The sequence below is a fragment of the Coregonus lavaretus genome, assembly GCF_964263955.1.
Source record: "Coregonus lavaretus genome assembly, chromosome: 39".
NCBI lineage: Eukaryota > Metazoa > Chordata > Actinopteri > Salmoniformes > Salmonidae > Coregonus > Coregonus lavaretus.
Window position 1 is genome coordinate 18118471 of NC_140026.1, and position 24961 is coordinate 18143431.

Below are 24961 nucleotides of genomic sequence, written 5' to 3' on the forward strand. Positions count from 1 at the left end.
CTCACATCCATTTCTCTTCTCGGTTGGTGCATTGGTGAATTCGGGAGACTGAGGAAAGTCAATACTAATTGTGCCCCAACAGCAGTGGAGCACTGAATCGAAGGATGCCAATACAATAGCTACAGTGTTTAGATACACTTTCACTATCGCCTCTTTAAAATCAACTAGCAATGAAGTTCAGAGATCTACAGATGCATGTAAAGAGATTATCTACATTAAAGCCTTTTGTACATGGATTTCTATATAGTCATTTTCAAATCAAAGTTTATTGGTCATGTACACAGATTTGCATGTGTTATAGCAAGTGCAGCAAAATGCTTATGTTACTAGCTCTAACAGTGTAGTAGAATGTCTAATTTAATACTAGTCAATAAGACCCATATAGTCTTAATACTGACTCATCAAAAAACAGATTATTATTCACTCAACTCCAACATACTGAGCAATGTATTTGTATTGTATATTAATAATTTTTTTATATATTTTTTTTATCGGGATAAATTAACATATTTAACTATGTTGTTATAATGGAAACACTTGTCAGGAGACGTTGGCTTGCACTGGTTAGACCTGTTTCAGCCATCGACTCCTCTTGGAAGGAGAGCAGTTGTCAGCTAGTTGTGATCATCGCCAAACAAAACACCATGCCGACAAATGACGACCCTAGTACAGTAAACTCGTCAGATTCTGCATGTAAAAAATGTCTCACTCTATTCTTAGAACGAGTTGTTGTTTGCACCGTTCGTTTAATTATTCAGAAATGGCAGCGATTTTGACGCTCAGTCGAATCATAACACATGAGTGACGAAGAGATTATAGCTGGAGGGAGGCAGTGATAGTGTTTTACTTGGAACTGTTTGAGTGAGTGAATACAAGGTGTGTCTATCAACAAACTAGTACTGAGTGTTGGATATATGATATGATCTTAGAAGAGAAACAGCAACATATGAGATGAAAAATAACACTCCTGTTTACCTTGTCAGGTGTACCTCAGGTATGGGCCTCAGCTCTTTGGACATAAAGTTCTCCACCACGGGGGAGTCCAGGTTGGTCGAGCCGTTGCTAAGCCGGTCGCTGCTCTCATATCCTGACTCGGTGCGCTGGATCTTCCAGTTGTCGCTGCGCACCTTTAGCTTGTTCGCCGTCACAGTGGTGCCCTTTGACCTGTCCTTCCCCTCCAACTCCAGCGAACTGCGGCTGCCGCCCGTTTCGGGACGCTGCTCGTCCTCGTAGATGGTCATCAGGTTCTTGGGCTTGTGCTCCTCACGCCCGCCCCATGTGAAGTCCCGGTCCCTGTCTCTTTCGTGGGGGGGTGGCGCCCCCTCCTGGCTGGAGGGTCTCCGGTGGGGGCTGTGCTGCCGGCGCTCGTGACCCCCTCCTCCACCACCACCGCTTATCACACTATCAACGTTTAGCACCTCGCGCATGGGCTTCCATGGCCGACTGGGCCTGCTGCTACTACTGCTGCTGGAGCTGGAGTTGTCATTACGGCTGCCCTCCCGGCTGCTGTCTGTGTCATAGCCGTTGGAGAGCTGCTCCAGTCTCCGGCTGTAACGGCCGCCACCGAAGCCCACACTGCTGGGAAGGGCTGGTTGTACCTGGACCCTGGAGTGGGAGCGAGGAGGCCCCTCGTGGGAGGAGGACCTGCCGCCAAAGTGGGGGGTCCTCTCGGTCTTAGTGGGCCCTTTGCCCTGGCTGGCGTACAGGCGCGTATCCAGGTGCTGCTTGAAGCCGTTCTCCGGTGGGGAGGCGGAGCGTGAGTACCTCTCTGGGATTGGATCTGAATGAAAGGATTTTATGAGAATTTGTTCAAGTGGTTTAGGAGGACATGGGCAGTGTGTGGGTACACGTTTTGTAAGGACATTGTCCTAGAGGTCTGTTTGCTACTTACAAGGATGTGGAAAAGCTTTTTCTACAGATTTTGCTGTACAAATATGAAGGAAATAACTATCAAGATCATTTACCCTAGAGCTTAAAAAGCTACTGTCCTTTCTTGTAGGCTAGAATGAGGTAGAAAGCATCTAGCAAAACCTATTTGGAGCTTCATTGCAAGAAGTTGTTATTCCATATGACATTAAATGATGCTATGTTTTTCTTACAAAATGGAGAAGAAAAAAAAAAAACTTGGGTGACATCAGTCATTACGCCAAGGCTTGATTGAAAAGATGAGACAAACAAAACCCCATCAATTAATCTGAGGCCAAAGTTGGGTGGGAGGAGAGGAGGGAATGGTTTAATGGTCCAAATAACCTTTACTGGTTGATGTCGCTAGGAAAGTCACTTTTTCTGCTGGGCTAATGCTGATTCCAACATTGCACTCGAGCTGGCGTAGTATCGAAACTGCCGCCCGTAATGCCAAATGCCAGTGTATTGTGACACGTTGCCAAGTGCAGCAACTGACTTTCAATGCCATTCCAACCCAAGACACAGGGTTCGCTAATGAAGACAGCAGGGGCGTAGTGTGGAATGTGAACAATGGGGTCGTGGTGAAGTTTATTGTAGGGACATACACTACCAGTCAAAAGTTTGGACACCCCTACTCATAGAAGGGTTTTTCTTTATTTTTAGTATTTTTTACATTGTAGAATAATAGTGAAGACATCAAAACTATGAAATAACACATTTGGAATCATGTAGTAACCAAAAAAGTGTTAAACAAATCAAAATATATTTTATAATTTGAGATTCTTCAAATAGCCACCCTTTGCTTTGACAGTTTTGCACACTCTTGGCATTCTCTCAACCAGCTTCATGAGGTAGTCACCTGGAATGCATTTCAATTAACAGGTGTGCCTTCTTAAAAGTTAATTTGTGGTATTTATTTCCTTCTTAATGCGTTTGAGCCAATCAGTTGTGTTGTGACAAGGTATACAGAAAATTTATTATTATTATTATTATTATTATTATTATTATTATTATTATAGCCCTATTTGGTAATTTGTCCTTTGGTCTGGAGTCCAAGTTGGAGATTTTTGCTTCCAACCGCCATGGCTTTGTGAGATGTGGTCTGGGTGAACGGATGATCTCTGCATGTGTATTTTCCACCGTAAAGCATGGAGGAGGAGGTGTTATGGTGTGGGGGTGCTTTGCACTGTGATTTATTTAGAATTAAAAAGGCACAGTTAACCAGCATGGCTACCACAGCATTCTGCAGTGATACGCCATCCCATCTGGTTTGGGCTTAGTGGGACTATCATTTGTTTTTCAACATGACAATGACCCAACACACCTCCAGGCTGTGTAAGGGTTATTTGACCAAGAAGTAGAGTGATGCAGTGCTGCATCAGATGACCTGTCCTCCACAATCCTTAATTGAGATGGTTTGGGATGAGTCAGACCGCAGAGTGAAGGAAAAGCTGCCAACAAGTGCTCAGCATATGTGGGAACTCCTTCAATACTGTTGGAAAAGCATTCCAGGTGAAGCTGGTTGAGAGAATGCCAAGAGTGTGCAAAGCTGTCATCAAGGCAAAGGGTGGCTATTTGAAGAATTTCAAAATATAAAATATATTTATTTGTTTAACACTTTTTTGGTTACTACATGATTCAATATGTGTTATTTCATAGTTTTGAAGTCTTCACTATTATTCTACAATGTAGAAAATAGTACAAATAAAGAAAAACCCTGGAATGAGTTGGTGTGTTCAAACATTTGACTGGTACTGTACGTCTGTAGACAAGAGGAAGGTGTAAATAATGGATGCCGAGAGGCCATGTGTGTCTCTGTGGTGTAGCAGTAGGGGAAGTGACCTGACATTCTGACATCTGTGGAGATATTAATGATGAATGGTGTGTGTGTGGGTATTCCCTGAAGCTGTCCATGACTCCTTGAACTGACGAGTCTGTGGCCTGGAGATGTGCATGATTTTTAGGACAAAGTGTTTGCATACGTGCGTGTGTGGTTGTCTTTCAAGGACACTGAGTCATGGCCACCACTTTTGAAAGATATGACCGGGGGGCACACGCGCACACACAAGTGCGCTCATTTATATACTGGACGACACTTGTACCCTCGCTGTATCCACAACTCAAAGAACAACATGAGGCTACTGTATATACAGTACTACCTCTATCGAATTTGCTTTAGCTTGGGAATATTAAAAAAAAATCTTAATAGAAATAACTGACTAAAACTTTTTAATGGAAGGGGATGAAAGCTTTTTAAGCCCTAAGACCATTACAGGGCACAAAAAAAGTGTTTGTGCCACAAAACAAGGTGTGCAGTATGCAATGACCCGTGGCATAATTGGTGTAATCGTGGACCAGCTGGGTCCATGTAACACATTCTGGGCCGCATATAATGTCAAATGAGAAAAAGAGACACTGTTAAAGCTTTACTTGTGAAAAATATGCTCTTCTAATTGCCGTCTAACTCTGCTAACTGATAGAGTAACAGGAGATGCACTAAGGGACCAGTATTTGACATGTGGGTGATTTTGACTAACAACAAGTGGCCTACACATGGTTCCAATGGTTCTGTTGGAGGAGAAATGTTCCTCCGTCATCAGGGTTGTGGGTTTGATTCCCACACACGCTACACATGTACTGGTCTGGGTGTATGTTTACAACTGGAAATCCCTTGGTGTCTGAGGGAATTTGCGTAAGAGTTTCTGTTAACTGGTCTAGCTGTGTGTGTATGTGTGTGTGAGAGTGCGGAGATGGTTTAACTATGCCTGTGATGAAAACACAGCATGTTTGTCTTTTAGGGTTGAAAGCTAAATGTCAACACAGTTACACTATGCTGGATGAAAACTGGGTAATGTGTTCTGGTAACACTAACTAAAATGACTGTGTCCCAAATGGCATCCTAGATTTCCTACATAGTGCACTACATTTGTTCAACCTGCATTCAAAAGTAGTGCACTATATAGAGAATAGGTTGCCATTTAGGATGAAGCCAATGTCTCCCATTGACATCACCACTTCCTATCTGACCCGAATGCTAACTTTCTTATGTTTCTCTTTTTCCAAGCATGTCCAGTAGCTATGACGTCAGCTTGCTAGCCTGGGCACGAGCAGCGCTCGAGATGGATTTATTCCACTTACATTAACTGTAGTGTCACTTCCAGCCTCGCCATTCATCACGGGCATGACGCTAGCCTCTGTTATCCTGGTGCATTCACACATACAGAGATGTGAGCCTGGTGCAAACAGGGCAGCTGTGGTTGTATGGTGGATTTGGGGGCTAATTCAATTTCAGTTCCTAGCACCTTGCCCCTAGTTTCTACCCCTTTGGTGTTCACAGAAATTAAATGACAGGATAGGTGAGAGAAATATGACAGAGGGTTAGAGATTAAAAGGGAGGGGGTGGGGGTGATGAGGGCAGGCTTGAACAGATGTCAGCGTTCTAATCCTTATCCTGACACATTGCTCCCAAACCACCCTGCCTGGTTGATTATGTAAGGGCCAGTACGGTGAAATGCTAGTCTTTTGTTTTGGTGAAAGCCTGCTGGTTTGTTGTTATGTATGTTGATAATGGTGGTTTGCGTGTGTATTGTGTACACCGTTGTGTCAAGGGTCATCTTGTCTTGTCTTTTCATTGGTCTGTGTGTGTGTACATGAATGGTATGTACAGTATTGTTTCATATCGGTTTTTTTGTTCTTCTGTTCATGTGTGTGTGTGTGTGTGCATGTAAATATGTGTGTATGTGCCTGTGTGTGTGTGTGTGTGTGTGTGTGTGTGTGTAGTTCCATACCTCTGTGGCGGACATCCTGTCTCCTCTTCTCCGTCCTGTCCTGGTCTCTCCTGGAGGGGTGCATTCCCCGGATCTCCCCTGCCTTCTGGGCCACCTCTCTGGAGATGTCCTTCAGACGGCTCTTAGGATCACTGGTGCCCAGCGTCACTGCAAGACAGTCATTTTGAGAAACCGATACAGAGTGACTTGAATTCCAGTAGACAATACAAGGGGCAGCAACAGAGCAAAAATAATGTGTAGCAAAGTCAAACACGCAGGGTAAAGTGGGAACTTTATTTCTGCTTCTAAAGCCCAACACAAGCAGAGACAAAACTACAGTAACTTAGGCCACCCCAACTCCATCTTTCACCTCCTCCATCCCTCCTCTACCCCACTCCCGTCCCTTCTATCCGGACTAGACCCATGGATGCATTGAACAGTGCGGAGTGTGTAAGGTAGGGAGTGTGGGGGGAACTTTAGGGCCGATCAATGTGCGGATGTATACGGCAGGCTTGTCTGCTGCGTGAGGGGAAACGCACCGAGGTGGAACCCGCGGCGCCGCGGAAACCATTTCCCTCTCCTCCCGAGTCTTATCTCTCACCACTCGCCACGTAGGAGAAAGTCAGAGACGATGGATAGAACTAGAAATATGCACTGCAGTCATTTCAAACCCATCCTCTGTAGCACAAAGAATGTGCTAGAACAGATTCTCTGTGAATATGTGCTATGATCACTCCCAGCTCTCCAAGGTATAGGCCTCCAATTGAAATCAATGATAAGACAATTTGGTCTTATAGCATGCACAGTCACTCCATTGCCTGAATTAAGTGTTGTGAGGACAATTCATTGCTTTTCCCACAAGGTACTTGACTGCTATTGTTGTCAGTCATTCAGAGTGGATTTGCTGTTCTCAAAAACCCTGAGCTACTGGTAACATTGTCCATTGCTGGGGGATAGAAAACAGTCAAAACACATTGTACAGTTGAGCTGCTGGCTTTTAGCAGGGAGTAACAACAAAGGGGGACCAAAACAAGGACAGACATTACACCATCCTCCACAATAACAAAGGAATGTGCAATAATAACTAAGGCTGAATTCCAAATGGCACCCTATTTCCTATATAGTGCACAACTTTTGACCAGAGCCTGTATGTACAAATACACATCCCTCCCTCTCTCCCATAATCTCTTTCCCACCAGCCCCCCAACCACAACCCCTTGTGTCGTACCTGGTCCTCGGCCCCCACTAGTCTGGCCGCTGCCCCTGGTAAAGGTGGAGCTATGGATAGAGGGGTTCTGGCTCTTCTGTTTCAAGCCGCCGGAGCCCAGCAGGGCATTCAGGTTCTCCTTGGTCAGGTCCAGCTTCTTGGGGCCTGGAACTATAGACTCAGGCGCTGGGTGGTCGAAAAGGAGAAGAGGGTGAGAAAAATCAGGGTTGGGATCAATTTCATCAATCCCAAAAAGCAATTCTTAGGTATTGTGTAAAAATTTAATGTAATTCAATGCCATTAGCTTTTCAGTAAATTCCCCAAATCTCCCCGAGAATTAAAAAGAAATATACAAAAGTGGAGCGCTATGCAATTAAAAAAATGTGTGATAACTGAAATTCATAATAACAATTAAAGTAAAATGTTCCCTCTTTCTTCTTAAGCTCGTCTGTAACACTGCACTGCCTCTGAAGGCCAGTGAGCCGCTGTCAACGTGACGACCTGGGGCGAGGCCAGCTCAGCGAGTTAGAGGGAGGATCATTAAGGGGGATAAACCACACCCTAAACAAATCCAGAGGTTTTTAATACCCACAAAGAAATGCTCAGCTGTTGTAATCAACAACTTCCTGCCCTTGCCAACGGCAATGAGTATTATGGTTGAGGTCGACGTCAGAAATAAATAAATAATACGGAAAAAGAAGTGGATTTTTTTTTTAAAGGCCTTCTGCTCATGAACGTTTGTCGTTCCGTTTCAAATCAAGTATTGATCGGTTGGAACACCGTTAGCTAATACACTTATAAACTGTAATCCAACTAGAATTGCTCAATTCCGACAGCTATCCCAAAATTCACAGCTTTTCCAGAAATCCCAGTTGAATATCCCTGGAATCAGGAGGCAATAAGCAGGACATTTTGCAACCCTAAATCCAACTGAAGTGATGGCACACAAACTTGTTTTAAAGTGCAGCACGTATTTGCAGAGTTATAGTCACTTTTGTCAACAGCACGTCTTTTCTGGTCATCCACAGTCTAGACACTTGACATAAAAATGTCAAATGCATTGCGAGACTTCAAAAGACACCAAAATTGCGTCCCGAACAGACCCAATTGACCCCACACTGCAACGTGTACTGTAGCTCCACTTTTTCTTTACAGATTCTTGCTCAGACTGAATGTGGTGGGGCTGACTCTTCATAAAAAGCCATTCATTTGCATCTGGCAGGGGGCTCAAGCTTTGACCAAAATATTTAAAGGAGGTTCTGGCCAAAACTTTGAGAACCACTGCTCTGTGGCAGTGGCAGTCATTTGGTTAAGGGTGCATTTCAGGATACGCTGTTAAAAAAAAGTTATAACCACAGTCACACCATTGTCAACACTTGCTGGCATTACTTCCAACTGGCTGGTGCTGCAGAACTCTACTCTTAGAAGAACGTATTTTAGGACCCCCTCTTGCTGTGAATTTACTGCACAGACTTAAATATAACACCCCCTTGTTAAGCATGAATTAAAATAAACTATGAATTATAAACGTGGTATGTGTTTCCTGGGAATTGGCTCATGTGAAGCTGAGGAACGGTGGTTTAACCACTTTGGAAAGGGGGACAGTTCTAATCTGGTCTCCAAAAAACCTAGAACAAGACCTCATTTTGGTCTCAAGTTGTCTCAAGTCAGAGATCATTATATAGACTGCATCTGCATCGCAAAAGCACCTGAAGTCACATCTTGGTTTGATGACAACATGAAAAGTGATTTGACTTCATACCATTGGCATCCTGGAAAAAACTGAATTTCTGCATGATTTTGATTTGCAAATTGTGCTGTACAATTCCATGACTCTAGGGCTAGTTGTGTAGTTCTTCCCATAAAAAGGAAAGAAAAAAAGAATGTCCCTTTGTCCGATGTCTTGTATACCTTGGACGTCTCCGTTGACGGGGGACTTGTAGCGGGAGTGGTCGCTGTTCTGGCGCGAGGCGTCGTCTACGGAGATGGCGTTGCCGTCTGGGTTGGAGTAGAATAGGAGGAGAGGCTGGAAGTGGCCTTTGATGCATTTGGTGGCCACGTCTTTCCACCGAGTCCCAATCTAGGATAAACGAGAGGAGATGTGGAGGTCAATAGTGTGTGTGTGTGCACGTCTGGAAGGCTGTTTGTCTGTGTACTACATGCATACACACACACAAACAAGAAGTCACCTTTGTCTTACTGGCACCGACCAGTTTCCTCATCTCATTACCCTGAGAGGTCTTTTCAGAAGATGTTTTGTTTAGTGACAATGTACATTACTACTTTTGAAGTGCTTGTATTTATTTGATGAGCACCAGTTGCCAAAACCTACATTTAAAGTTAAGGTCCCCAAACCCTAGCTCTGATCTGTGTACACCTTTCAGAAAACACTGACTCGTCCAAAATCGTTGATATACTTCAAGTGGTTGGGCTCTCAGGAATACTCTCCTGCAAGTCTAATCATGTCTAATGCCTTGTTTAAAAATGAGACGCATGGATAGTGCACAAACAAAAACCTTGGAGAAACGATTGACACAATCTTTGAACCGCTACCCCAAAAACATATGGTGACCATAGACCAGAAGAAGCACAATTGGATTCAGGCATGTCACCAACTGTTCAGAGAGGAATTTTACTTTTCTAATACCACACAAAACTCTGAATGTCCAAGGAGGCATTGCTGTGCACTGCAAATGCACATTTTCCCTTTGTCCTGGATCTTAAGTGAAATACATGCACTGAAGCGGAGTCTCACAATCACATTAGCTGAGCTGGGCTAGGTGCGTGCCTCGCTAGAAAATGCCTGAGGCAGACTGGAGGCTAACAGATGCTAGTGTGCTCCTTAATTAACCAAATGAAGGAGTGGGGAGAGAGGAGAGAGGAGCAGAAGGTAAGAGAGAGTGAAAGAGGAAGAGGAAGAAAGGAAAGCAAAATGAGGGAAAATAAAAAAGTTAGAAGAGGTTGCTTTGAGTTGACATTTTGATGGTGAACACTGTTCCTTGCCCGGGACAAAACACAAAGGAGAAACACTGAATCACTACTGCTGCTGCAACAATAAATTAAAAAAGAATGTATGACAAGAATGACAGTCAACAAAACACAACCTGTCAAATATAGTGCATTCGGAAAGTAGTCATACCCCTTCACTTTTTCCACATTTTGTTACGTTACAGCCTTATTCTAAAAAGGTTTAAATTGTTTTGTTTTTTCATCAATCTACACACAATACCCCATAATTAAAGGATTTTTTGTGTGCAAAAAAAAAAAAAAAAAAACTGAAATACAACATTTACATAAGTATTCAGACCCTTTACTCTGTACTTTGTTGGAGCACCTTTGGCAGAAATTACAGCCTCGAGTCTTCTTGGGTATGACGCTACAAGCTTGGCACACCTGTATTTGGGGAGTTTCTCCCATTCTTCTCTGCAGATCCTCTCAAGCTCTGTCAGGTTGGATGGGGAGCATTGCTGCACAGCTATTTTCAGGTCTCTCCAGAGATGTTCCATCGGGTTCAAATCTGGGCTCTGGCTGGGCCACTGAAGGACATTCAGAGACTTGTCCCGAAGCCACTCCTGCGTTGTCTTGGCTGTGTGCTTAGGGTCGTTGTCCTGTTGGAAGGTGAACCGTCGCCCCAGTCTGAGGTCCTGAGCGCTCTGAAGCAGGTTTTCATCAAGGATCTCTCTGTACTTTGCTCCGTTCATCTTTCCCTCGATCTTGACTAGTCTCCCAGTCCCTGCCGCTGAAAAACATCCCCACAGCATGGTTTCATCAGACCAGAGAATCTTGTTTCTCATGGTCTGAGAGTCATTTAGGTGCCTTTGGCAAACTCCAAGCGGGCTGTCATGTGCCTTTTACTGAGGAGTGGCTTCCGTCTGGCCACTCTACCATAAAGGCCTGATTGATGGAGTGCTGCAGAGATGGTTGTCCTTCTGGAAGGTTCTCCGATCTCCACAGAGGAACTCTGGAGCTCTGTCAGAATGACCATCGAGTTCTTGGTCACCTCCCTGACCAAGGCCCTTCTCCCCTGATTTCTCAGTTTGGCCGGGCAGCCAGCTCTAGGAAGAGTCTTGGTGGTTCCAAACTTCTTCCATTTAAGAATGATGGAGGCCACTGTGTTCTTGGGGACCTTCAATGCCGCAGACATTTTTTGCCACCCTTCCCCAGATCTGTGCCTCGACACAATCCTGTCTCAGAGCTCTACGGACAATTCCTTCGACCTCATGGCTTGGTTTTTGCTCTGACATGAACTGTCAATGGTGAGACCTTATATAGACAGGCGTGTGTCTTTCCAAATCATGTCCAATCAACTGAATTTACCACAGGTGGACTCCAATTAAGTTGTAGAAACATCAAGGATGATCAATGGAAACAGGATGCACCTGAGCTCAATTTCGAGTCTCATAGCAAAGGGTCTGAATACTTATGTAAATAAGGTATGTTTTTTATTTTTAATACATTTGCAAAAATTTCAGAACCTGTTTTCGCTTTGTAATTATGGGGTATTGTGTGTAGATTGATGTTTTAAAAAAAAACGTTTTAATCCATTTTAGAATAAGGCTGTAACGTAACAAAATTTGGAAAAAGTCAAGGGGTCTGAATACTTTCCGAATGCACTGTATAGTTTGTGTATGTATTGATATGTAGGCTACGTGTGCCTTTAAAAAAGTATGTAGTTCTGTCCTTGAGCTGTTCTTGTCTATTAATGTTCTGTATTATGTCATGTTTCATGTGGACCCCAGGAAGAGTAGCTGCTGCTTTTGCAACAGCTAATGGGGATCCTAATAAAATAACAAATTCCAATTGTTGAAGTTTTAAAAGCTATCCATAAACTGTAGGGCATGTCTGCTCGTTACTTGGTGTGAGGCAGTGAGAGAATAAGAAGCAATACAGCAGGTATATGGAGTATTATTTATCTGGCTAAGGGTGCTGTACTGTAGCCCTCTGTCCCAGTAGGGCTGAAGTGCACAGACAGCATAAGCTGCTGATGTATTGACTCGGCGCCAGCCAGCCCCTGAACCGCAGTCCAGTCAAATGGACTGGACACATACACTGTGCCGTTCATTAGCACACTCACTTATGCATATATACACGCACACACACAGTCATTTGCACGCAAAAGACCAATTCCTACCACGAGTCATTTCAATATATCCAAGAAGTCCACTAAATAGTGTAGCTCAACTGTGGATGACTGACGATGCAATTAACTGCTTTAATAGTTTATTGGGAAACCCTAGTACACTACTACTGTACAAGTGCTGCTGTGTGTCTGGGTGTTTGTACACTTGTGAGTGTGTGTGTGTGCCCTTGTGAATGTGTCTCCCACCCACACAAAAAAAGAAATTAAAACTAACACCCTTGCCTTTCTTGAACTAACACTCACACTCACCTTTCTTACTAGCTCTGACATTGTTGATAGCTACTTTGAGGAAAAATGTACTGACTATGACTGTGTGGTTGTCTCACCTAGCCATCTTAAGATGAATGCACTATTTGTAAGTCACTCTAGATAAGAGTGTCTGCTCAACAACTAAAATGAAGGGGGGAAAAGGTGTCCCACTGGGCACAGACAACAGTTCAACGTCCAGTTTTGATTTGCACTGAATAAAAATATAAACGCAACATGTAAAGTGTTGGTCCCATGTTTCATAAACTGAAATAAAAGATCCCAGAAATGTTCCATACGCACAAAAAGCTTATTTCTCTCAGATTTTGGGCACAAATTTGTTTACATCCCTGTTAGTGAGTATTTCTCCTTTGCCAATATAATCCATCCATCTGACAGGTGTGGCATATCAAGAAGCTGATTAAACAGCATGATCATTACACAGGTGCACCTTGTGCTGGGGACAATAAAAGGACACTCTAAAATGTGCAGTTTTGTCACACAACACAATGCCACAGATGTCTCAAGTTTTGAGGGAGCATGCAATTGGCTTGCTGACTGCAGGAATGTTCACCACCGCTAGTGCCAGATAATTTATTGTTAATTTCTCTACCATAAGCCGCCTCCAATGTCGGTTTAGAGAATTTGGCAGAACATCTAACCAGCCTCACCACTGCAGACAATGTGTATGGCGTCATGTGGGTGAGCGGTTTTCTGAAGCCAACGTTGTGAACAGAGTGCCCCATGGTGGCGGCGGGGTTATGGTATGGGCAGGCATAAGTTACGGACAACGAACATAATTGCATTTTTTCAATGGCAATTTGAATGCACAAAAATACTGTGATGAGATCCTGGGGCCCATTTGTGAGGCCCATTTTTTAAAAAGGTGTCTGTGACCAACAGATTGGCATTGGCTAATCGGGATTTAAATAAATAAATTAATAAAATGTATTACCAGTCATGTGAAATCCATAGATTAGGGCCTAATGAATTGATCTCAATTGACAGATTTCCTCATATGAAGTGTAACTCAGTAAAATCTATGAAATTGTTGCATGTTGGGTTTATATTTTTGTTGTCAGAAACCAACAAAACATTTCACCATGTCATTGGATTTAAGTTAAAAGTTGTGAGGGAAAAAAAAGACGAAAAGCCCTTAACTTGATTACTTTTTGCAAATCCAATTAGTTTTCCACGTTGATTCTACGTCGTCGCCTTCATTTTTTTGGGTTGATTCAAACAGTTTTTGCCCAGTGTGTGTGTGTGTGTGTGTGTGTGCGTGCGCGCGCTTCCTTGCTTTCGTGCGTGTATGTGTGCTTGCGTATGTGTCTGTGTGGGTGGTGGTGGTGATTATAGCAGACTTTTCAACCCCACTGAAGGCTCATCAACCCAGGGGTGGTGAAGGGCGGTCGATGGGGCCCTTATAGACGATAAAGATTGTGGCGATGGAGATAAGAGATGGAACAGGGTGCTCCTTGCTCGCTCGTAAAACTGCCCGCTTTTATCAGTTCAGACAAGTACATTTATGCACTGTGCTTTGAGTTGCTGGCTGGGGACAGTTTAGCTCTCTGTGGACTGCAGGTAGCCTATAATATCTAAATCAGTTTCTAGAAACTGTTCCATTGATATCAGATTGTGTTTATTGTTTTATTTAAATAGGCGAAGAACTATTCATGCCAGTTACCAACCTAACATTACTTTAGTTAGTCTAATTAGTCTAGTTATAAAACGTATGTGCGCGCTTGTGCGCGTATGGTCCGAGCATCATATCTCACCACAGCAAAAGACTGAGGCTATAAGGGCATTGGGTCAGGTAAGCGTGTATGTTTGCTTACTTGCTTGGAGAGTGTGTATTTTGTAACGAGCTCTCACCTCTTTGACGGTGGCGTCGTCGAAGAAGACCCATTTGGCGGATTTGGTGTGGAAGGCGAAGGCACAGTAGTGGCGGCTGGAGTAACAGATCATCCCAACCAATAGCAACTCTCCCTTTTTGGCGTGCTCGTCGGTCACCCGGTAGAAGAGCTGCGGACACATACACACATTTCAATTACTTTATTTGCATCAAATGAGATAGAAATGACCCAAATACACAAAAACAATCCCATGCTGCCCACGAGTAACCTTGCCTGAAGACTTACATTAGCTCCCCGAACTAATGCCTAGGCTTTAGCTCAATGGACTAACACAGTCTTGTATCATGCAGCAGACCCGGGTTTGACCATTCTCAGTCACATACAGTGAGGGAAAAAAGTATTTGATCCCCTACTGATTTTGTATGTTTGCCCACTGACAAAAAAATGATCAGTCTATAATTTTAATGGTAGGTTTATTTGAACAGTGAGAGACAGAATAACAACAAAAAAATCCAGAAAAACGCATGTCAAAAATGTTAGAAATTGATTTGCATTTTAATGAGGGAAATAAGTATTTGACCCCCTCTCAATCAGAAAGATTTCTGGCTCCCAGGCGTCTTTTATACAGGTAACGAGCTGAGATTAGGAGCACACTCTTAAAGGGAGTGCTCCTAATCTCAGTTCGTTACCTGTATAAAAGACACCTGTCCATAGAAGCAATCAATCAATCAGATTCCAAACTCTCCACCATGGCCAAGACCAAAGAGCTCTCCAAGGATGTCAGGGACAAGATTGTAGACCTACACAAGGCTGGAATGGGCTACAAGACCATCACCAAGCAGCTTGGTGAGAAGGTGACAACAGTTGGTGCGATTATTCGCAAATGGAAGAAACACAAAAGAACTGTCAATCTCCCTCGGCCTTGTGCTCCATGCAAGATCTCACCTCGTGGAGTTGCAATGATCCTGAGAATGGTGAGGAATCAGCCCAGAACTACACGGGAGGATCTTGTCAATGATCTCAAGGCAGCTGGGACCATAGTCACCAAGAAAACAATTGGTAACACACTACGCCGTGAAACTCTGAAATCCTGCAGCGCCCGCAAGGTCCCCCTGCTCAAGAAAGCACATATACAGGGCCGTCTGAAGTTTGCCAATGAACATCTGAATGATTCAGAGGAGAACTGGGTGAAAGTGTTGTGGTCAGATGAGACCAAAATCGAGCTCTTTGGCATCAACTCAACTCGCCGTGTTTGGAGGAGGAGGAATGCTGCCTATGACCCCAAGAACACCATCCCCACCGTCACACATGGAGGTGGAAACATTATGCTTTGGGGATGTTTTTCTGCTAAGGGGACAGGACAACTTCACCGCATCAAAAGGACGATGGACGGGGCCATGTACTGTCAAATCTTGGGTGAGAACCTCCTTCCCTCAGCCAGGCCATTGAAAATGGGTCATGGATGGGTATTCCAGCATGACAATGACCCAAAACACACAGCCAAGGCAACAAAGGAGTGACTCAAGAAGAAGCACATTAAGGTCCTGGAGTGGCCTAGCCAGTCTCCAGACCTTAATCCCATAGAAAATCTGTGGAGGGAGCTGAAGGTTCGAGTTGCCAAAAGTCAGCCTCGAAACCTTAATGACTTGGAGAAGATCTGCAAAGAGGAGTGGGACAAAATCCCTCCTGAGATTTTGCAAACCTGGTGGCCAACTACAAGAAACGTCTGACCTCTGTGATTGCTAACAAGGGTTTTGCAGAGGGGTCAAATACATACTTCCCTCTTTAACATGCAAAAAAATTTATAACATTTTTGACATGTGTTTTTCTGGATTTTGTTGTTGTTATTCTGTCTCTCACTGTTCAAATAAACCTACCATTAAAATTATAGACTGATCATGTCTTTGTCAGTGGGCAAACGTACAAAATCAGCAGGGGATCAAATACTTTTTTCCCCTCACTGTATGGCCAAAACTATCATGTTTGTCATCCACACGTTAGCATTTTACAGTATAAATACCCTTCAACTTGGACTGTTGCGGGTCTCGTTTGCTTTGTACATTTCCACATATCTAGCAGTTTCCATCTAGCTAGTTCAGGCCATTATCAGTATAACCACAGCCTCCCACCAGTTTGAATAGACCGCTGGATGAGGAGGTTGTAAAATAACCAGTTTTTCCCACCTACAGTGCTATGAAAAAGTATTTGCCCCCTTTCTAATTTTCTCTACTTTTGCATATTTGTGATACTGAATGTTATCAGATCTTCAACCAAAACCTAATATTAGATAAAGGGAACATAAGTGAACAAATAACACAACAATTACATATTTATTTCATAAACAAAGTTATGCAACACCCAATTCCCCTGTGTGAAAAAGTAATTGCACTCTTACACTCAATAACTGGTTGTGCCACCATTACTGGAACCATGTCGTCCAAAAAGTTATACTTTTGAATCATCTGTCCATACAACGTTCTCCCAAGAGTATTGATGATCATCCAGGTGCTTTTTGGCAAACTTGAGTCAACTTTTTGGACGAGATGGGTCCCATTATGCCTGGCGAAAACCAAACACTGCATTCCACAGTAAGAACATCATACCAAAGGTCAAGCATGGTGGTGGTGGTGGTGTGATGGTTTGGGGATGATTTGCTGCCTCAGGACCTGGATGACTTGCCTTAATAGAAGGAACCATGAATTCTGCTCTGTATCAGAGAATTCTACAGGAGAATGTCAGACCATCCGTCTGTGAGCTGAAGCTGAAGCGCAGCTGGGTCATGCAGCAAGACAATGATCCAAAACACACAATCAAGTCTACATGCAAATTGCTAAAAAGCAACAAATTGGAAGTTTTGGAATGGCCTAGTCAAAGTCCACACCTAATCCCAATTGAGATGTTGTGGCAGGACTTGAAACGAGCAGTTCATGCTTGAAAACCCACACGTCACTGAGTTAAAGCAGTTCTGCATGGAAGAGTGGGCCAAAATTCCTTCACAGCGACGTGAGAGACTGATCAACAACTATAGGAAGCATTTGGTTGGAGTCATTGCAGCTAAAGGTGGCACAACCAGTTATTGAGTGTAAGGGGGGAATTACTTTTTCACACAGGGGAATTGGGTGTTGCATAACTTTGTTTATGAAATAAATATGTACTTGTGTTATTTGTTCACTTATGTTCCCTTAATCTAATATTAGGTTTTGGTTGTAGATCTGATAACATTCAGTATCACAAATATGCAAAAGTAGAGAAAATTAGAAAGGGAGCAAATACTTTTTCATAGCACTGTATATTTCCTGAATGGCCAGTTCTCTTTGGCTAGGGGAGACAATGGATTCCTAGGCAGGGGGAGGTTCTCTCTGACACCCAGCACAGTCACATGAACAGTACGAGAATGAGTCAAGCCCTTTGTGGTACTTGGTGGGGGTTCTGCTAGACTAATCCAGTTCTGGAATGCACTCAAAACAAGGAGAGGAGCAAAGAGGAATCTGTGCCTGTAGTCTTCAAGAGGGATGTTGTGTAATATGTTGGGCCTGGTCTGTAAGAGTTTGTCTTAGGTTTGTAGTAGGTTTTATCAAAGCTCATTCCATGTCTGCAAAAAAAAAAAAAATCTTAAAGGAACAGGAATAGTGTCAGCCAGAGTTGAGTGTTACAAATTAAACCTCCTGCACGCCCAAGCCAAGGACACTCTGTACTCCAAAACGTGTACACAGTGCCAACTCACAGAAAAACACACACCACATCTTCCATACATGGCAGGACTCCTCCCCCTTTCTCACACACGCACCATTCTCTTACACATACTATAAACACACTGACTCGCTCACACACACACACACAAAGTGCCCTTCCATCGTGGCACTGAGGAAGCATTGACATGAACTGGCCCTGTGCAGCAGGGGGTTTTTGATCAGCGACGTGGGCTAACTGGGCAACGCACCGCACACTGCTTACGCAACGCTCCGACTTAGAGGGATGAAGACCCACTTTATTTCCCACATACGCTCCACGGCACCAAAATAAAACAGACCCCAACCCAACCAGGGCAAGGAACGCCAGCTGTGGAGGCTCCAACAAACAAACAAAAACACAAGACAGAAAGCAAATTGAGTAAAACCAAACATATTTTAGGAGCTTGACAAATTCACAATAGTGTATTGTTTTTGTTGTTTTTCCTATTCGAGGGTTCATGTAATTTTGGGGCTGAGGCAGACATTTTGTTTTGGTGCAATCAGTGCCTTGGCCATTTTAATCAGACTAATTGACTAATCTGTTTTTGTACGGGCTGACAGTCGAAGATTATTGTGAATCTTGGAATAAGAAGTTTTTTTATCTTGTGTGAGGGTTTTTGGCCATCTCAAAGTTTCTTCACAGGTATTTGGCTTGTTCCCGCTTGTCCTCCATCAAAGATCCAACTTTAGGTAGCACTTTATAATGTCCATCTTTTTTTATTTTTATTACACTGGTCACTTAAAACATTTATAAAAGTATTTATAAAGTATAAATAGCCCACACTTTAGAGGAGGCCACGCAAAAATACGTAACTAATGATTAGTAAATGGTTTATAAGGACCTATATTAACACCGTTTTAAATGTTGTCATTTCAATAACTTAATTTCAATAAAAACCTTGAACCCACCTATCCCGGACTTATCCTAAATGTGTATTTTACATTCTAGCAGTACTTTCAGATAAATTCATAAGCATTTCATCCTCAAAGCTGACTAAATGCATATTTAACAGTAGAATAGCCGGACCTCGAGGAGTACCAATAGCCACCAGTCTAATAAATCCATTTAACTGGAAAAGCCTGGCCTCGTTGGACCCCCCCACCCCCCCTTCGTGCCAATGTCATTTGGTTGCGTTTATGAAGGTCTTAGGTAACAAATGTAAATATTTGAAAGAACATAACAGCATTTTCATTAGTGTATGTTACTGTAGGGCCCAGCGTTTCCCAAACTCTGTCCTCGGGACCCCAAGGGGTGCACGTTTAGTTTTTTGCCCTAACACTACACAGCTGATTCACATTTTCAGACCTTGATGATTAGTTGATTATTTGAATCAGCTGTGTAGTGCTAGGGCAAAAAACTAAACATACAAAGAGTTTGGGAAACCCTGCTGTAGGCTACAGTATATGTAAAAACGAAAAAACAGTAAATAAAACACTGAATTTCAAGAATAAAATCTATTTTATTAGTGGCGTGCCTTTTGTTATAACTATGAAACAAAAAGCATGTGCGTTGAAACAAAGTAAAATATTTTACTAACGGCAAAACAAATAAAAATACCCAAACCGCAAGACACGTAGTCAATTAAGAAAATATCAGAAGATATCAGTAGCCTAAACATTGTGAATAGTGAAAATCTGCACACATAATGGCATTATAATGAATATAAGTGTCAATATGACAGCGGTCAAAAATAGTCTATTATTGTCAGTTATTGGACACATTATTTGTGGCCTCGCTCGTGCTTACAGTATGGTGTGCGTCTTCACGCAACAGTTGAATCACATTTAGCTGTTATCCCTTGTCCTAACAGTCACCACACATCTTCATCACTTTCACTTGATTGCAACACTTCCCACAAATAAGTCGCTTGCAGCTGAAACAGGTGTTGTGGGTTCTGTTCCGAGTGCATCTGCCCACCTTGCAGTTTCTCCTCCCCGGGAGCTGTGCGCAATTTGGCTTGCACAATGGCTCCCGTGGAATCTTTGCTGCTACCTTGGCCCTCATATGTCGCTCACGTAGCCTGTGTGCCAGACTGATGATGTCTTTCCTGCTCATGGTGTTCAAGCACTGCTTGAGTTCCTCCTTTCACCTAGTACAGCCGTGCCATCTGATCCAAAACATTATCCGAGACTCATCTGCTTTCCCAGATATGGAAAGCCGTTCAGCATGAATCAGAATAATAATAATCAGATGTCATGATCCATTTCTTCCCCGCCATTTAGGTTGTTTTCATTCAGATCTTGTAGCAACTCTAATGCAGCATCCATTCATCTTGGTCTTACCATTGTAAATGACACACTCTCACTGTGTAGCCTACTCCAAGTAGTCCTTGAGTAAACTGATAAAATTGCTTGGATTCGGTGGACTGATATAGGGTACACCGTTTTGAGATTATAATTACAATAGATGAATACAACAGAACGGCCCGCCCTGTTCTTCATTCACAATTGGTGATTAGGCCAGTTTCGAGGCAATTATCCGGATAATTATCAACTGGGCACGGCGCATTCAACTATCGGAGAAGGAAAAGTACAAGCCGGGGAAAACCATAAAAAAAATTACATGCCCTCCTAAAACTGCTTAGAACTCCAGATAAACAGATAAAACTACACCTTATGGAATAGCGGGGGCTGTGAAGAGACACACACACACGATAACATACGCACTATACACACACGTACACATGGATTGTGTTGTAGATATGTGGTAGTAGAGTAGTGGCCTAAGGGCACACACTTAATGTGTTGTGAAATCTGTTGTGAAATGTCATGTTTTTATTTGTATATAACTGCCTTAATTTTGCTGGACCAACTCTGCATTTTTAATGGAGATCCATAATAAATACAAATACTCCAGTTCTGTTTGTGATTTTAAGAGTCTACCAATGAGAGTGTATTATATAGACTTATTTAGGAAAAGTCAAGGACGAGGGGGACATGACTTTAAAATGTACATTTGTTTTGAGTCATTATAATGCTCTCTGCCTTGCTAGTTTTAATGTACACTGAGTATATCAAACAATAGGAACACCTTCCTAATATTGAGTTGCACCGCCCCCTTTTGCCCTCAGAACAGCCTCAATTCATCAGGGCATGGACTGTGTCGAAAGTGTTCCACAGTAATGCTGGCCCATGTTGACTCCAATGCTTCCCACAGTTGTATCAAGTTGGCTGGATGTCCTTTGGGTGGTGGACCATTCTTGATACACACGGGAAGCTGTTGAACGTGAAAAACCCAGCAGCGTTGCAGTTCTTGACACAAACCGGTGCACCAGGCACCTACTACCATACCCCGTTCAAAGGCACTTAAATATTTTGTCTTGCCCATTCACCCTCGGAATGGCACACATACACAATCCATGTCTCAATTGTCTCAAGGCTTAAAAATCCTTCTTTAACCCGTCTCCTCCCCTTCATCTACACTGATTGAAGTGGATTTACCAAGTGACATCAATAAGGGATCATAGCTTTCACATGGATTCACCTGGTCAGTCTATGTCATGGAAAGAGCAGGTGTTGTTAATGTTTTGTATTCTCAGTGTACACAATCACAAAGAAATCCATTAATATTTTGTTTAGGAAGGTCATAAAAAAAAAATACAAGGCAATTTATTTAAAAAGAACAGAATAGCATGCTTTGAGTTTTATTTATCTGTACTTAGAAGACAAGGCTATGGCTGCGCCATGCCAATCTATGGCTGCGCCATACCAATGAAATCAACTTTAGCAGACATCCCAGGCCCTGCCCTACCACAGTCAACACACATATATAGAAGAAAATAAAGGATATTTTTCCCAAATGGCTATTGCTGATTGTCACCAGTAGCCTACTCACATGAGGAATGCATGGAGCCACGGTTATTCTTGGAAAAATGTATATTTTGAAACAGAGACCATCCGCGCAATTTGTAGAGTTGTTTGGCAAACATAGGTTCATTAAAAGCCTTGGAATCTGCTCTTTCTGATAGGGTATACAGTGAGGGGAAAAAAGTATTTGATCCCCTGCTGATTTTGTACGTTTTCCCACTGACAAAGAAATGATCAGTCTATAATTTTAATGGTAGGTTAATTTGAACAGTGAGAGACAGAATAACAACAAAATAATCCAGAAAATAGCATGTCAAAAATTTTACAAATTGATTTGCATTTTAATGAGGGAAATAAGTATTTGACCCACTCTCAATCAGAAAGATTTCTGGCTCCCAGGTGTCTTTTATACAGGTAACGAGCTGAGATTAGGAGCACACTCTTAAAGGGAGTGCTCCTAATCTCTGCTTGTTACCTGTATAAAAGACACCTGTCCACAGAAGCAATCAATCAATCAGATTCCAAAATCTCCACCATGGCCAAGACCAAAGAGCTCTCCAAGGATGTCAGGGACAAGATTGTAGACCTACACAAGGCTGGAATGGGCTACAAGACCATCGCCAAGCAGCATGGTGAGAAGGTGACAACAGTTGGTGCGATTATTCGCAAATGGAAGAAACACAAAATAACTGTCAATCTCCCTCTGCCTGGGGCTCCATGCAAGATCTCACCTCGTGGAGTTGCAATGATCATGAGAACGGTGAGGAATCAGCCCAGAACTACACGGGAGGATCTTGTCAATGATCTCAAGGCAGCTGGGACCATAGTCACCAAGAAAACAATTGGTAACACACTACGCCGTGAAGGACTGAAATCCTGCAGCGCCCGCAAAAGTCCCCCTGCTCAAGAAAGCACATATACAGGCCTGTCTGAAGTTTGCCAATGAACATCTGAATGATTCAGAGGAGAACTGGGTGAAAGTGTTGTGGTCAGATGAGACCAAAATCGAGCTCTTTGGCATCAACTCAACTCGCCGTGTTTGGAGGAGGAGGAATGCTGCCTATGACCCCAAGAACACCATCCCCACCGTCAAACATGGAGGTGGAAACATTATGCTTTGGGGGTGTTTTTCTGCTAAGGGGACAGGACAACTTCACCGCATCAAAGGGACGATGGACGGGGCCATGTACCATCAAATCTTGGGTGAGAACCTCCTTCCCTCAGCCAGGGCATTGAAAATGGGTATTCCAGCATGACAATGACCCAAAACACACGGCCAAGGCAACAAAGGAGTGGCTCAAGAAGAAGCACATTAAGGTCCTGGAGTGGCCTAGCCAGTCTCCAGACCTTAATCCCATAGAAAATCTGTGGAGGGAGCTGAAGGTTCGAGTTGCCAAACGTCAGCCTCGAAACCTTAATGACTTGGAGAAGATCTGCAAAGAGGAGGTGTGTGCAAACCTGGTGGCCAACTACAAGAAACGTCTGACCTCTGTGATTGCCAACAAGGGTTTTGCCACCAAGTACTAAGTCATGTTTTGCAGAGGGGTCAAATACTTATTTCCCTCATTAAAATGCAAATCAATTTATAACATTATTGACATGCGTTTTTCTGGATTTTTTTGTTGTTATTCTGTCTCTCACTTTTCAAATAAACCTACCATTAAAATTATAGACTGATCATGTCTTTGTCAGTGGGCAAACGTACAAAATCAGCAGGGGATCAAATACTTTTTTCCCTCACTGTAGCAATCATAACGTCTGGCCTGCATGGACTCTGTAGGATGATATGGAAGAAGTGCTATTTGGTACGCTCAAGTGCTATTCGGTACACTCCTCACTTCTTTGTCAATGCACACTGTGCAGGTCCTCCGTCTCTTCATTCTCGATTTGACAATTGATAATATTGTCACCCATCAGACTATTGTCAATTCAATCTTGTCTTTAGGCATCATTTATTATTTTGTGTGTGAAATTAGTTTCAATGTAGTTAGATGTAGTGTGGACAGGCCAGCTGGGTATGCATCACTATCGCTTCTAAATCAATCAATACATTTTCTGACTGATTACAATTTACATTTTGTGTCCTGAGGTTTCTTATGACCTATCTTAACATAATAAAAGCATTAATTTAGCAATTTATTATAGAATATTTATACACTTGAAATATCAACGGTCAGAATGACCATCATGGCCATTCTAGTAGTTATGGAATTCTGGTGCTCTGAGTGTTAAACATCTTATGAATGGAGTAATGATTAATACATTATGAATGAACTATTTACTAATCCATTATAAATGCTTTGTTACATTATTATAAAGTGCTATCCAACTTTAGATACACTGAGAGTACAAAACATTAAGGACACCTTCTCTTTCCATGACATAGACTGACCAGGTGAATCCAGGTGAAAGCTATGATCCCTTATTGATGTCACTTGTTAAATCAATCAGTGTAGATGAAGTGGAGGAGACAGGTTAAAGAAGGATGTTTAAGCCTTGAGACAATTGAAGTGCCTTTGAATGGGGTATGGTAGTAGGTGCACTTTCATTGAACAAAACACAAGAGCAGACCGACTGACATAGCTCTACCCTACTGAACTGAGCTTCGTAGTAATGTGCTTTTGGTCCCTGATGGCTTGATGTCCTTACCCCGGAAAGGTTGAGGTGTGGCCCCAGCGAGCGAATGACGTCTTCTGTGAGGTCCGACTGGTCCGAGTCCCACACGAAGCCGATGGTGACTATCTCTGGAGAGTTCATGAGGACACGGCGGATCTTGATCCTCTGGCCACAGTTACTCTGATGACAGAGAGAGGCAAGATATGTAACAAGGGGAGCAGAGCTAACTAACCAGCTTAACTAACTAACTAAGCAAAGTAACTAGCCAACTAACTAACTAAGTACCAAGAACCATAAATACAATTTCACAGTTTATTTTTCTGCTGTTGTCTTGCTAGTGATTTTCCGAATTTCTCCTCCTTAGTAGTTGTTTAGTGTGATGGAGATGGAGGTGCATCCTGACTTGACTTGTGTGCGATAGTCTTTGCACAAATTTTCCATTGACATGCATGACTTTCTTAATGCTTGATGGGGCAGCCACTTACCGGACAGTTGCGGGAATCCCCGATGGTGCTGGCCGCTTGCAGCAGCTCTCCAAATGACTGGTCCCGCCTCTGATACACCTGTTGACTGAGTGAACCAGAGAATGAAAGAGTGTGAGACAAGGAAAGAAAGGTAAAGAGATGGAGAAGGATAGAGATAAATATGCTTGCATGTGCACCTGTGTGCGCGTGTATATTAGAGAGAGA

The 24961-nt window shown here is 42.9% G+C and overlaps 1 protein-coding gene across 2 annotated transcripts in view; it reads right to left on the bottom strand.

Moving 5' to 3' along the window:
- Nucleotides 1-24961, bottom strand: part of LOC311113193 (inactive ubiquitin carboxyl-terminal hydrolase 53-like) — a 63986-nt gene that overhangs the window by 9642 nt on the left and 29383 nt on the right. For both annotated transcript variants that reach the window (XM_084156390.1, XM_084156389.1), the window contains 7 exons: nucleotides 24758-24842; nucleotides 24306-24452; nucleotides 14138-14287; nucleotides 8791-8959; nucleotides 6901-7065; nucleotides 5694-5840; nucleotides 976-1780 (listed from right to left, as the gene is read on the bottom strand). In XM_084156390.1, coding sequence (XP_084012516.1) covers nucleotides 976-1780; nucleotides 5694-5840; nucleotides 6901-7065; nucleotides 8791-8959; nucleotides 14138-14287; nucleotides 24306-24452; nucleotides 24758-24842 — 1668 coding nt within the window. The remainder of the gene's footprint in view (nucleotides 1-975; nucleotides 1781-5693; nucleotides 5841-6900; nucleotides 7066-8790; nucleotides 8960-14137; nucleotides 14288-24305; nucleotides 24453-24757; nucleotides 24843-24961) is intronic.